Source organism: Helianthus annuus, chromosome 14, assembly GCF_002127325.2.
Source record: "Helianthus annuus cultivar XRQ/B chromosome 14, HanXRQr2.0-SUNRISE, whole genome shotgun sequence".
Lineage (NCBI taxonomy): Eukaryota > Viridiplantae > Streptophyta > Magnoliopsida > Asterales > Asteraceae > Helianthus > Helianthus annuus.
In genome coordinates, this window is record NC_035446.2 from 105,063,376 (window position 1) to 105,078,352 (window position 14,977).

Here is a 14,977-nt window from a genome sequence, read left to right on the forward strand (position 1 = left end):
AACACACACGTTTATAACCTATTAATAATTAAATAAAGAAAAGAAAGTAAAATGTTATAACTTATGTAATACAAAAGTTTCTAACGTAATAATAAATAAAAAAACAAAGTACAATATTATAAAAAGCATATAATAAATCAAAGTTCATTAAAAAAAAAAAAACCATACATTGATGACTGTGTGTGTTAATTGATTATATTATTGGTATTCAAACCGTATAATACACGTGTATATTCAATCTTGCAATGTATAAATTTTTAAATATGTAACTTTTTTATTACTTAGTATATATTATATTTATTTAGCTCGTGTAATATACGAGGTTCTAACCTAGTGTGTAAATTATACATATCAATTTAAAGGCACGATGAATAATGTTAAGAATTTTTTAAATATTAGAAATGGATATGGTGTCGTTATCGTACCAAATCCAATTGGAATCAACGATGTATAGTTATTTACATTTTTTTATTCTAAACAACATATTTTTTTGTACCGTAAATTATATGATTGTTGATAACAGTATTAAAGACATATTTTTTATTGTAAACTATACGAGTATGGATATGTGACGAATTTAATAGATTTCGACCGAATAACATTGGTACCGATATCGGCAATATCAGAAACCGGTATTCGTTTTTTATGGTTTTTTATTGATGTAAAAGATGCATCGATATCCTTTTGAGCATATCGCGCCTTTGTTTTTTTAGCTTTCTCTTTCAGTTACAAAAGTGAGTGTCAGTATTGAATCGAACCTATACCAACTGAGTTACTGCCGCATAGCGCGGGAGAAAACCCACTAGTAATATATAGTTTTCGCATAAGAAATAAACCTAAATTAATATTCAAACATACGCCACGCGTATATGCTAGTCACATGACAACCTTGATTGTTTTCATGATTCCTTAAAATAACAACCTCGTATATTCTAACAATATAACTGTGCATAATTTAGAAGCGACAATACACGGACACGTTGTTTGCATACATACAATCAACCCCCGTAACCAGAATTTGCACCCTATTGATTTCCGTTCCCACAAATCTAATTCCCTGAATCCATCTGCAAAAACCGTCAGCCGATCCAATCCAATCCAACCTTTAACAAAATCATGGAGGATGAACAGAAAAAGGAGCATAAACAGACCATCTGGATGCTTGATCCACCCACGGACCGCCCGGTTCGCGTCTACGCTGACGGCATATACGATCTCTTCCACTTTGGTCACGCCCGCTCCCTCGAGCAAGCCAAGAAATCGTAAATTTTTAACCTCTTTCATGTTATTCAATCCGTTTTTTTTATTCTGTCTCTAATTGTGTATTATGATGTGTTGATTTTTTAGGATCTGTTTTTACGTTTTCGTCCTGAAATGTTTGATTTCGAAATTTTTGGTTATTTTTTTCCATATTTCCAAACTAGGGTTGTAAATGAACCTAACGTTTAGGGCACCGTTCGATAGGAAGTTCGTTTATGTTCATTCATGCGTATGAACAAGGAAATCCGTTCGATTATTTATATGAACAAACATGAGCAAAGGTCGTGAATGTTTGATAATGTGTCGGTTCATTTACTTTGGTTAATGCTAGTTCATGTCCGTTTGATTATGTTTGATAAACCCCCGAACTTTTCGCTCAGTAGTGTCCGGTATGTAGTTTTCGTATAGAATTTTTTTAGGTATATACATTTTCGACCCCCGGTTTTATAATTTTTAGGTATAATTTTAGGTTCGGTGACTTCTGACCCCTGTCGAAAATCTCAAGCTTCGTCACTGCGCGAGATTAAGAATATTGTTGATTTTGGTTCTTAAAAATAATTATATGTTCATTTGTGTTCGTTTATTAAGTTAATGAACAAACACAAACAAGAGAAAACGAACAAAACCTTTTCCTTAATGAACGAAGACGAACATGAAATTCCGTTCAGTTATGAATTCGTGAACCGTTCGCCTGTGTCCCATATATTCTTTTTTCGTATTTAAGAGAGATTATAATATATTGCATTTCAATCATTTTCTTATATTATAAAAAATCAATTGAATGTGACTGCAGTGTATGTATGTATCTATGTAAGTCCAACTTACAATTTCTGTAATGCCTAAATTAGGTTTCCAAATACTTATCTGTTGGTTGGATGCTGCAATGATGAAGTTACACACAGTTTAAAGGGGAAAACAGTCATGACGGACCAAGAACGCTATGAATCCCTCCGTCATTGCAAGTATGTTTAAATTTTACGATAAACTGCTTAGTTATTGATGCAACCGGTTTGAAAGTTCTTTGTTTTTCCTTTTGTGCAGGTGGGTTGATGAAGTAATCCCAGATGCACCATGGGTTATGAACCAGGAATTTATCGATAAACATCGGATTGACTACGTGGCTCATGATTCTCTACCGTAAGGTCAACCTACCCAAAACTGTATACAGTTTGTTCCTCAAAAAAGGTTTTATTTGTCTATAAAATAGTCATGAAATGATAGCTGATCCTCGAATAGTATATAATTTAGAACACTAGAACATACATTACTGATAACAAAAACAATGAGAATGTGAACATATATGTGATGTGTTAATTGCTTTTGTCGTCTTGAACTTTCAGTTATGCCGATGCAAGTGGAGCAGCAAACGATGTGTACGAATTTGTAAGCTCACTCATTATCCAATATAGATGTTTATACACGGATCGTTGTCTGAAAAAAAAACAGAAATATTAATCATTTTGGCCGGTTGTGACTTTTGTTCCTTGTGCACTCTTAGACCATGAATGATGCGTTTTGTGGTTTAACTTAATATTTTTTAAATAATCTTTGGTTAGGTCAAATCTATTGGGCGGTTTAAGGAAACAAAACGAACAGAAGGCATATCCACATCCGATATAATCATGAGAATCGTCAAAGATTACAACAACTATGTCATGCGCAATTTGGATCGAGGCTATTCAAGAAGGGACCTTGGTGTCAGCTATGTGAAGGTATGTATACTTTTATCGAAATGTGCATCTTGCAGGGGCGTAGCTTTGTGGGGGTCGGGAGGAGCGCCCGACCCCCCGAACTTTTCACTCAGTAGTGCACGGTATGTAGTTTTCGTATAGAATTTTTTAGGTATATACGTTTTCAACCCCCCGGTTTTATAATTTTTTTAGGTATATACGTTTTCGACCCCCGGATCGTAAATCTCAAGCTTCGCCACTGGCATCTTGTATCCTATATTGTATTCTTGTGTTCGTTAGGTTAATTATTAATATTTGAGTTTGCATATGTTATAATTAATATCCCAGGAAAAGAGGTTGAGAGTGAACATGAGTTTAAAGAAATTTCAAGAAAAAGTGAAGAAACAACAAGAAAAGGTCGAAGAGAAGGTACACCCTCTTCTCCCCAGATAATCCATCGATTTTGCCGTTTTGGTGCGTTTATCGTAATCGTTCATTGTTTCTAATGTTGGTATCGCAGATCAGTACAGTGGCAAAATCTGCCGGTATGAACCATAACCTTTGGGTCGAGAACGCCGATCGTTTGGTTGCTGGTTTTCTTGAAATGTTTGAAGAAGGCTGCCACAAAATGGTGAGAGATTTTCATACAGATTGATTTACAAGATTTAACCCCATTTTTAACAAATAAATTATACCACATTTTCAGGGAACCGCGATTAGGGATCGGATTCCCTTACAGTTGATCAAGGGAAACTCGGGTGAACTCGCATATGACGATTATAATGACGACGACTATCATGACGACGACTATCATGACGATGATTATCATGATGATGATGAGTATTATTACGATTATAGCGCTGAGGAAGAAGAGTATTCTGATGGAGTTGACTGTGAACCATCATCACAATGAAGTTTATTGTTTTAGTTACTGTTTATGTAATAAATATTTGACCATATCCTACTGGCTTCTAACTTATTTAGTTAATGTATGACAAACTTATATACATCACTCTTTGTAGCATGGAAGTTTTGATGGTCATATCTATAGATGTATTTATACATAAATATTGAATAATTAAGAAACGGGCCGGCAAAATTACATGTAACTTTAAACCATGTAACATCGTTATCATCATGTTGACCGTTAATCTTCTGCTTGCTTTTGACCCGAATAAGATGATTCCTGAGGCGGTCCAGAGGTTTTCGGGTATGCAGTCCTTTTGTCTATCGGTTTTGCAAGTTCTACAAACACAACTCTACCATCTACATACTGCGAGAACGTAAATGTTAGTTTCTTAAAATGATGATCCGAACTTGGAAACTTAAAAGGGGAAAAAAAAACCTTCTCGTCCATTGCTTCTAGAGCGCTCATGGCATCATCTTGATTCGTGTATTGAACGAATGCATACCCTTTTGATTTATTTGATCTCTGGTCTTTAACAAGCTTAACTAAACACAACTCGACGCGATACATGGTTAGGATGGCGAGAATAATGTTGAAAATTTCTCGTAAAAATACCGAGTGTTGGAAAATCTCACTAAGATAGGAAATGCATGCATACCTTCAGCTATCTGGCCAAAATTTGAAAACTCTTCCTTTAAAAAGCTTTCACTGGTTGTGTATGATAAATCTACAATTCAAAATAAACCGTTAGAAACTTAATATGCAACATGACAACTCGATATTTCTTCACACAACTTGTAACACCCGTGCGGCCATGCCCTCACACACACACGTATGCAGTTAATATCGGTGATATATCAGTGATATATCGGTCCCCTAGTAAAATATCGGTGTCAAATATTAGTCAAAATATCGGTACCAATATTATGAGCGATATTGACCGATAAACCGCTATATCACCAATATATCACCGAATTATTAGTGTTAAATTGCTATATATATAAATTCTGCATGATATTAAAATTACCGATATCCTATCTCACCGATATAACCTATATCTCAAATATCGGTCAAGGACCGATATCCAATATTTTATCAACTTCTGCAAATGATTTTATAAAATTTACATACCATAGCTCATTTATTCCATAAACAGAGTTCAAATTTATCATAGTAAATGAAAGCAATACAAGTAGGGTTAATATTTGATACAGATAATATAAAGATGCATATATATTTATATGAATTGGAAGCAGAGGGGCTTACTTCTGACGATAATTTTGCTAGCTAGTGGGTACTCGACGAAACAAGCACGCAGCTTTAAGGATTGGGAGTTCATTGAACGATTTGGAAGTGGTGTTGTTCCGATTGTGGGTCTAAACCATCCAATTGTTGACATTGCCGCTGCAATTTCAAGATTTTTCTGATTAGGGTTTACTGTAAAAATGTTTGTCCCCTTCTTTTTCGCCTCAAATTACATATATATATTTTAGGGAAAAGATGAAATATAAAGTTTATTTTGGCTAGAAAGTGTAGGAAGCAATAGGATTAGGACATGTGACAACATTTAAAATAAAGAAAAAAATGTATTTTACTCAATCCAACCATTTCTTCTTCCTTTTCAAAAGCCAGTAACTTCAAAACCCATCATTTTCAAAACTCATCATCTTCAACCATTTCTTCACTTTCTATCTCAATAATCACTACATTATAGTGCGATTTTTATCACCAATCAATGATTCAAACACCCGATCAACGTGTTCTTCAACTTTTTTGAAGAAAACCCAGTTTAATTTCATAAAAAATATCACGTTTTTCCGGTGATTTTGGAGATAGTCACTCGATTCGTTCGATTCGAGCGTTGATAAGTGTTTCAATCATTCAAATTTCATCATTTAAGAAATCACTTCGATCCATGTAAGAAATTCTTTAATTTCATTTTTACGATCTGGGTTTTTAATTTATTCATTGTGTTTTACGATCTTGGCGAGGGTCCGGGGGCAGCGCCCCTGGTAGCGGGGTCCCAGGGGCGGCAGCCCCTGCGGGGTCCAAGGGGCAGAGCCCTTGGCTGGTTCTGTAAACAACAGGTTCTGGTCATTGCGTTTTAGTTAGATTCTGGTTCTGTGAACAACAGTTTCTGGTCATTGCGTTTTAGACAGTTTCTGTTCATTGCGTTTTAGAAATAAAACATTTTTGAAGTGTTTTTACTCATTGCGTTTTAGGTAAACACATTTTTATGTGTATTCAGTTCATTGCGTTTTAGAGAGAACAGTTTCTTTTGTGTTTTTAGGCCATTGCGTTTCAGAAATAAGACATTTTTATGTGTTTTCTAGGCATTGCGTTTTAGAAATAAGACATTTTTAAGTGTTTTCTGGCCATTGCGTTTTAGAAATAAGACATTTTTAAGTGTTTTCTGGCAATTGCGTTTTAGAAATAAGACATTTTTAAGTGTTTTCTAGCCATTGCGTTTTAGAAATAAGACATTTTTAATTGTTTTCTGGCCATTGCGTTTTAGAAATAAGACATTTTTAAGTGTTTTGGGTGCATTGCGTTTTAGGTAAAACACATTCAGTCCATTGCGTTTTAGAAAGTACACTTTCTTTTGTGTTTTTAGGCTATTGCGTTTTAGAAATAAGACGTTTATTTGTGTTTTCTGGTCATTGCGTTTTAGAAATAAGACATTTCTTTGTGTTTTTTGTGCGTGCGTTTTAGAAAAAGTCATTTTTTACGTTTTTTTTTTCATTGCGTTTTACGCAACTGAGTTTTCTCCATTGCGTTTTACGCAACTGGGTTTTCAAAAAAAATCGAAAATATAGAAATAGTATACTCGTTTTAAAGATAAAAAACGCTCGTTTTTTTGGTGCAATTTTATATAAAAATAATGTCGTATGAAAAAGTTATTAACGTTTAAAAAATGGGGGGAATTTGAGGAGAGAGAAACTATTGTGTTGGATTGACTAGAATGCCCCTAACAAACCCACGCGCCTCTTTTTTTTTTTTGCTTCAATTTCATTCATTTAATCTTAGCTCTTGATTAACTAAATGGATGGTCAATATCACTTCCTAGCCTTCCTAGCCAAATAAACTTCCTATTGTATCTCCACCCTGTATTTTAGAGTTAAATGTCATTTTAGTCCCGGTGGTTTGAACCAATTTGCCAGTTTAGTTCAAAGGTTTGAAATGTTGTCATTTTAATCCATATAGTTTCAAGCGATGTCATTTTAGTCCATTGGGTTAACTCCGTCCATTTATTATGTTAGCTAGAAGGGTAATCCGATCATTTTATATGGTCGAATTGTCCTTCTAGTTAACAAAATTACATATAAAATAACCGAAATGTCCTTCTAGTTAATAGAATAAAAGGATGGAGTTAACCTAGTGGACTAAAATAGCAACGTTTGAAACTATTTGGACTAAAATGGCAACGTTTCAAACCTTTGGACTAAACTGACAAAATGACCCAAATTAGAGGGACTAAAATGGCATTTAACTCTATATTTTATATTCCATATTCATTTAGGGTGTTTATAAAAGGGTTAAATAACTTGAATCTGATTGAATCAAAAGATAACGTCATCTTTGGGATAGAATAAGGCTTAGGGAACATTAGGTTTTGGGTTTGATTCCCCATAAGTGGAGTTTTTCCTAGGTTTATCGAATTTTTAAATGGAGATGGATATGATCGGGTGGTTCCGTTGGTGGCACTCTAGTGGTCCTTCAGTGATCCAAATTTGTCATAGAAAAAAGGTAAAAGGTTTAGATGATGAGCTAGTTTTTTTATTTAAACGGTACCGTTTTTCATGGTTTGACATTTCGGTCTAGTTTTGGACCTTGAAACTAGTCATAGAAACTAAATCGGCTGTTAATTTTTATTATTTTTTATATATTTTTTTTGAACAACAAATTTCTTTTATTCCTGTCGTCTGTGAGACTTGAACCCAAGACATCCCCCTCCCAAGGTGTTTAAAGGTTTTGTTTTGCTTTTGTCAATGGACCACCACCCCTTTTATTATTATTATTTTTTATATTATTTTAGTTTTTAAACATTTAGGTATTTTAACAACCAGCATGTCTCCTTAAGACATTTAGGTGCTGTTTGTTTTTTCTGCGGGAAAAGGTCTGCAGTCTGCGGACCACATCTGCAGGCATCTGCAGAAGAAGAGGTGGACCAAATGTCTGCAGTCTGCAAGGAGAAGATGGTTTGTTTTTTTACTTCTACAAAACCCCTTCTCACACACACAACACACACACTGATCTCTCTCTCCTCCCTCGATCTCTCTCTCTCTGCCCTTCATCATCCTCACAAACACCCATCCCCTTTCCCTGCTCGATGTCGGACCGGTGATACACCGGCCGACGGCGATTGTTCCAGCCGACGACAACCCCCCCCCCATCCTTCTTGGGTTCTCGATAACCCACACCTGTGAATGAACCGGCCGAAGACCGACAGCCCTCTTTCCGGCGACACCCACCTGCAACACCCCTCACCATCTCGTCTCTTTTAGCTCCGACGAAGAAAACAACCGGCCACCACCACTCTTGGTGGTGGCGGCGGCACACATCAGCAGACACTGGGGACGAGTGAGGAGAGAGAAACGGCGAAGGAACCCCGTCGCCGCCGCTGATCACGGCGGCGATATTCTTGGGCTGTCCGACGATGCTAGGTGATGATGGAGATGATGATGATGTCTGTTGCCGCTGATGATTTCCAGGTCAGACGGTTCGAGCTTTTTTGTCTGTTGATTCTGTTGATTTGTGGAGGTGGTGGCGGAGCAGGGGTGGGAGGTGGTGGCAGAGTGGAGGTGGGCGGCGGAGGTGGAGGTGGTGGCAGAGGAGGTTGTGTCTGGAGGGAGAAGAGGAGAAGGTGAGAAGAGGTGAGCAGACCTTAGAAGACATGGGTCAATGTCTATGCCAAGAAGAGGTCTCGCAGACCTTTTTTAATGAAAGGTCTGCGAGAAAACAAACAAGCTGCAACACTCAAACGTCTGCGCGAGTCTGTGCGCGTCTGCGCGATGCAGACATAAGTGGCCAGAAGTGCTTCTGGCCAAAAAAAACAAACACCACCTTAGTTATGTACGTGCATTGTAATAAAGAAAAAACTTTTATTATCATTTTAAAATGTTAAATAAAAACTGATGTTCCAAAACAAAAACTAATGAAAGAATTGGTTTAAATCCTAAGGCTATGAATTCCCCTATTTCCACGCCCCTCTCTAAATGAAGAGATTTTATTGGCTCCAAAGAAAAAAAAAAATTGCAGACATCTTCCTTTACACACTTATTATTTCACTCATAGTCATGGAGGGCTCTTCACGCTTTCTTGGGGAGTTGCTCCATTACACCAGGCCTTAGAACCGAACAGTTAAATGACAAACCGGCCAGTCCAAGTGACTTACCCAGCTCAACGGATTTGGTTTATCGTTCCCCGAAATTGTAGTTATCAGTTTGGTGTAGAATTTTTGTAGCACAATTAACTTGTTTTCTAACGTATGTTTTTTATATATTTAATGATGTATTAGGGGGTGTTTGGCATAGCTTTTTTTATCTAAGGGGGTGTTTGGCCTAGCTTTTTTAACAAAGTTTATAGCTTTTTTTAGCTTTTTTTACAAAATAAGTTTAATTTGATGTTTGGTTTAGCTTTTTAAGCTTATGCTTATTAGCTTATATAAGCTAATTTGAATAAGCTTATTTAATGATGGTTTTTTAGCTTATTTGAAGAAGCCTTCTTTGTGTAAAGAGCTTATCCAAACACATTAAAAAGAGTTTATCAAATGATAGAAAATAAGCTTTTAATCCCAACTACTATATCTAACATACAATCTCGATGGACGATTCGGCTGGCCTGTTCGATCAGGATGCTTCCTGTTCGATCCGCCACACACTTCGAGTATTTTGCGACGATTTTCGACGTTTCGATTTCGATGGACGATGATACGAATGCGATAGAGTTCCTAGTCAAATTACTTTTAATCCCAACTACTATATCTAACATACAATCTCTTATAAGTCACGTTTCGATGTCGATTTCGATTGAGTCCGATTGCTTTTCGAGTTTCGATTCGATTTTCGATTGATTCGCTTGAATACCACACCAAACATAAAGTAAACATGCACAAGTAACACATAAGGCACACACACACGTATAACAATACCACGATTCGCATAATTTGAGTCTTGAGTTCGATTGATTGTTAGATCGGTTTGATTGCTGATTAGGTTAACTTTATCGCATTGTTACTTCCTATCATTCACAGTCGTAGATCGGTTCGCATTAAAACACATTTGATTACCTCGATTCTTGCTGATTACAACACTTACTCCACATAATACAACTAAAATATAAAATCGACTATCTACAGTCAAAGAAAGTCAAAGTTGACTTGGACTTTGACTTTGACTTTGACATTCGAAAACACGGGGTGTTACAGCCTCCCCTTGTTTAGGGAATTTCGTCCCGAAATTAGGCTCGAAGGCTACACAACACCGTGATTTACCAATTTGATGCTTCAGATCTATTTATTTAAACAACTGCGGGTACTTGGCCTTCATGTCGCTTTCGAGTTCCCAAGTGAACTCCGCGCCTCGTTTGCCTTCCCATCGGACCTTCACGATCGGGATGCGAGAGCGCCTGAGCTGCTTGGTTTGGCGATCCATGATTTCGACAGGCTTTTCCATGAAGTGTAACGTTTCGTTGACCTGAAGATCGTCGAGTGGTACGATTAGATCATGATCAGCAAGGCATTTTCGGAGGTTAGAGACGTGGAAAGTCGGGTGGACGTTACTAAGTTCCTCCGGTAATTCGAGTCTGTAGGCGACTTTTCCGATTCTTTCCAGAATCCTAAAAGGTCCAACATATCGAGGCGCGAGTTTCCCTTTCTTGCCGAATCGTACTACACCCTTCCAAGGTGATACCTTTAGGAGTACGTAGTCACCAACTTCGAATTCAAGGGGCTTGCGTCTTTTATCGGCGTAACTTTTCTGTCTGTTCCGAGCTTTCACCAAGTTGTCTCTAATCTGGTGGATTTTATCAGTCGTTTCTTGTAGAATCTCGGGACCGGTTAATTGTGAGTGACCGATCTCGTGCCACACAATAGGCGATCGACATCTTCTACCATACAAAGCCTCGAAAGGTGCCATTTGAATGCTGGCATGATAGCTGTTATTGTACGAGAATTCAACCAATGGCAGGTGTTTGTTCTAACTACCACCAAAATCTATAACACACGCTCGGAGCATGTCTTCAAGAGTACGGATCGTTCTTTCAGTCTGTCCGTCGGTTTGAGGGTGGAATGCGGTACTCAGATTGAACGACGTACCAAGGGCCGCTTGAAACGTTTCCCACAATCGCGAAGTGAACCGAGCGTCACGGTCTGAAATAATGCCACGAGGCGTACCATGATTACGAATGATCTCGTCGGTGTAGATTTGGGCTAGTCGTTCCACCTTGTAGTCTTCTCGTATCGGCAAAAAGTGGGCTGATTTCGTTAGACGATCGACTATGACCCAAATACTGTCGTGACCTGATGGCGTGGGCGGAAGTTTTGTTATGAAATCCATAGCTATGCTCTCCCACTTCCATATAGGTATCGGCGGTTGTTCGAGTAAGCCATAAGGTCTTTGATGTTCAGCCTTGACTCTTGCACAAGTTAAACAGCTTCCAACGTATAGAGCGATATCCCGTTTCATACCCGGCCACCAGTACTTATAACGAAGATCCTGGTACATCTTGTCTGCACCGGGATGAATAGAGTATCGGGACTTGTGGGCTTCGTTCATGATAATCTTTCGCAAATCGGTCTGCTTGGGGATCCAAATTCGGTCCAGATAATAGAATATCCCATCTGATTTGCTTACTAACTGAGCTCCATCGTGATAGATCCTCTCTTTCTTCAATGTACGCTCGTTAAAGCAAGCATGTTGGGCCTCACGAATAAGGGTTTCGAGATTGTGCTGGGCTTGGGTGTTTCGAGTACTGAGCACGTAACTCTTTCTGCTGAGCGCGTCGGCAACCACATTCGCCTTGCCTGGGTGATAACGAATCTCACAGTCGTAATCGTTGAGAAGTTCTACCCATCGGCGTTGACGCATATTAAGCTCTCTCTGACTAAAGATGTGTTGCAAACTCCTGTGATCAGTGTAGATCGTACACTTAGTGCCATACAGGTAGTGTCGCCAAATCTTCAATGCAAAGACAACCGCGCCTAGCTCGAGGTCGTGGGTTGTATAGTTCTTCTCGTGGATCTTGAGCTGACGAGATGCGTAGGCTATAACCTTGTCTCGCTGCATGAGAACACAGCCGAGACCAAGGTTAGAAGCATCACAGTAGACAATGAAGTTGTCGCTTCCGTCGGGCAGTGTAAGAATTGGTGCGTTGCACAGCATATGTTTGAGGGTTTGAAAGGCAGTCTCTTGTGCGTTTCCCCACACAAAAGGCTTGTCCATATGGGTGAGAGCGGTAAGCGGCACAACGATCTTGGAGAATCCTTCAATGAATCGTCGATAATAGTCCGCTAGTCCGAGGAAAGAACGAACTTCAGACGGGTTCTTGGGCGTAATCCAGCTTTTGACGCCTTCAATCTTCGCAGGATCGACATGGATACCCCGACTATTCACTATGTGACCCAGAAATTGAACTTCCTCCAACCAGAATTCGCACTTGGAGAATTTGGCATAGAGTTGGTTCCCCTGGAGTAACTCGAGAACCAAACGTAGATGTTGCGCGTGTTCGGCTTTCGATTTGGAATAAATCAAGACATCGTCGATGAACACGATGACGAAACGGTCAAGGTATGGCTTACACACGCGATTCATCAGATCCATGAAAACCGCGGGTGCGTTGGTTAAACCAAAGGGCATAACAACAAATTCGTAATGGCCATAACGGGTTCGAAAAGCGGTTTTAGGAATGTCTTCCTCCTGAATCCGTAGCTGATGATATCCTGAACGTAGATCGATCTTAGAGAAGCATGCTGCACCTTGTAGCTGATCAAACAAGTCGTTAATTCGTGGCAAGGGGTATCGGTTCTTGATGGTTAGCTTATTCAATTCCCGATAGTCGATGCACATCCGGAACGACCCGTCCTTCTTTTTGACGAAAAGGACTGGCGCGCCCCAAGGAGCGGTGCTTGGGCGAATAAAGCCTTTTTCGAGTAATTCCTGGAGTTGATTCGAGAGTTCCCGCATTTCGGATGGTGCGAGTCGATAAGGGGCTTTGGCGACAGGGTTAGCTCCGGGAATGAGGTCGATACGAAAGTCGATATCACGACTTGGTGGTAGCCCAGGAAGATCATCAGGGAACACCTGAGGAAATTCACGAACCATTGGAACATCTCTGACTTCAACTTTCTTTTTCTTTCCTTCCTTCGTTACTACGATGTTGGCCAAGAAAGCTCGGTATTCCTTGCGGAGATACTTGCTGGCTTGAATACACAACATGAGCTTGAGACCCTTCGATGTTGTTTCACCGTATACACATAGGAGATCACCATTCGCGAGCGAGAATCGAATCATCTTTTCAAAGCACACAACTTCAGCATGGTTTTCACGAAGAAAGTTCATGCCTATTATGATGTCAAAACTTCCGAGTTGCATCGGAATAAGGTCGATTGGGAAGATGTGATTGTTGAGTTCGAGAGTACAATCACGGAGTACTGAGTTAACGGAAATAGTTCTCCCTGTAGCAACTTCGACTTCGAATGACGAGGATAGATAGGAGCGCTTACGACTAAGGAGCTTCTCGAATTCAAATGACACAAAGCAGTTATCGGCTCCAGTATCAAACAAACATGATGCATAAATACCATTCACAAGGAACGTACCATTAACCACGTTGTTATCCGCCTGGGCCTGGCGGGCATTGATGTTGAAAGTTCGGGCATAGGCTGCTTGCTGCTGCTGCTGAGGCTGCTGTTGTTGCTGTTGCTGTTGGGGCTCTTGCTTGACTACCCTGTTTGGGCATCTGTTGGCAAAGTGGTTAGGGTCACCACATGCAAAGTAGACTCGAGCATTGACTGCTGGTGCTGGAGCTGCTGGTTGGCCTTGAGGGGCAGGGAATAGAGCTTGATTGGCAGTAGCTTGAACTGGGGCTTGACGGGGACCATAGCGACAGTTTGCAGTGAAATGACCGTACAGGTTGCAGTGAGCGCAAAAACGACAAGCTAGACCCACTGGATGGTGATACGAACATGTCGGGCAGAGTGGGTGAGGGCCTGTGTATGCACGCTTTGCTGGCGGTGCATTGATCACTGGAGCTGAGCGCTGGTGCTGCTGCTGTTGAGCTGGTACAGATTGTAGGGGAGCAGCGGTGGTTGCGGCAGCACAGCTCTTGTTGCTGGAGCTGTTGTTGTTGTTCTTCTTCTTCCTTCTTGAGGACTTGGAGGATTGGGCAGATGAGTCGGTGGGTGTTGCAGTGGCTTGATGCAAAGACTTGGTTTGCTTATCCCAGAAACCAGACTTGACTCGCTTATCATTGATCTCAGTGGCGAGTAGGTAGGTTTCCTCGATCGTTGCTGGCTTGGTGGCGTGAACAAAGTCGGCTACACAATCAGGTAGGGCTCGGATGTACTTCTTGATGGCTTGATCTGAGGTCTTGACTTGATCAGGACAGATAATGCTAAGCTGCTTGAAGCGAGCAGTGAGAGCAGCGTTGTCTCCATCTTTCTGCTTGATTCCCCAGAACTCGTCATCCAGCTTTTGGTGCTCATGAGGGGGGCAGAATTCTTCGATCATAATCGCTTTCAACTCCTTCCATGATAGCCCGTAAGCTGCATCGTTTCCGCGCTTGTTTCGTTCGGCCGTCCACCAGTCTAGAGCACGGGACTGGAAGACGCCTGTTGCATTGAGTGTGCGGAGATGCTTAGGACATCCGCTCTGGCGCAGAGTGACTTCGACCGAGTCGAACCAGTGAAACATGGCCGTTGGACCATCTTCGCCAGTAAACTCTTTTGGTCCGCATGCTTTGAACTGCTTGAAGCTGAAAGCAGCCTTGCTGGAATCCTTAGGGATTTCGGCTCGAGATTCTTCTGACGACTTGCTAGCGTTCTCATACACCTCACTCACAGCTTTCGCCACAGTTTTGGAGATGATAGCAGCGAGACGTCTGTCCCTCTTTTCCTGGCGGGTAAGTGGGGCTCGAGGTCGGG

At 40.1% G+C, this 14,977-nt stretch overlaps 2 protein-coding genes across 2 annotated transcripts; one reads left to right on the top strand and one right to left on the bottom strand.

The window, feature by feature from the left end:
• The first annotated feature begins 930 nt into the window (after nt 1-930).
• LOC110908905 (choline-phosphate cytidylyltransferase 2) lies at nt 931-3,937 on the top strand. The gene is made up of 8 exons (XM_022153904.2): nt 931-1,262; nt 2,109-2,222; nt 2,302-2,397; nt 2,601-2,643; nt 2,817-2,972; nt 3,279-3,359; nt 3,451-3,561; nt 3,637-3,937. The coding sequence occupies exons 1-8, from the start codon at nt 1,117-1,119 to the stop codon at nt 3,841-3,843; spliced, it is 954 nt and encodes a 317-aa protein (XP_022009596.1). The 5' UTR covers nt 931-1,116; the 3' UTR covers nt 3,844-3,937.
• Nucleotides 3,938-3,945: 8 nt separating this feature from the next.
• LOC110908907 (organelle RRM domain-containing protein 6, chloroplastic) lies at nt 3,946-5,318 on the bottom strand. Its single transcript, XM_022153905.2, has 4 exons — nt 5,104-5,318; nt 4,496-4,564; nt 4,276-4,382; nt 3,946-4,203 (listed from the first exon to the last, which is right to left on the bottom strand). The coding sequence occupies exons 1-4, from the start codon at nt 5,234-5,236 to the stop codon at nt 4,078-4,080; spliced, it is 435 nt and encodes a 144-aa protein (XP_022009597.1). The 5' UTR covers nt 5,237-5,318; the 3' UTR covers nt 3,946-4,077.
• Between the last annotated feature and the right edge of the window lie 9,659 nt (nt 5,319-14,977).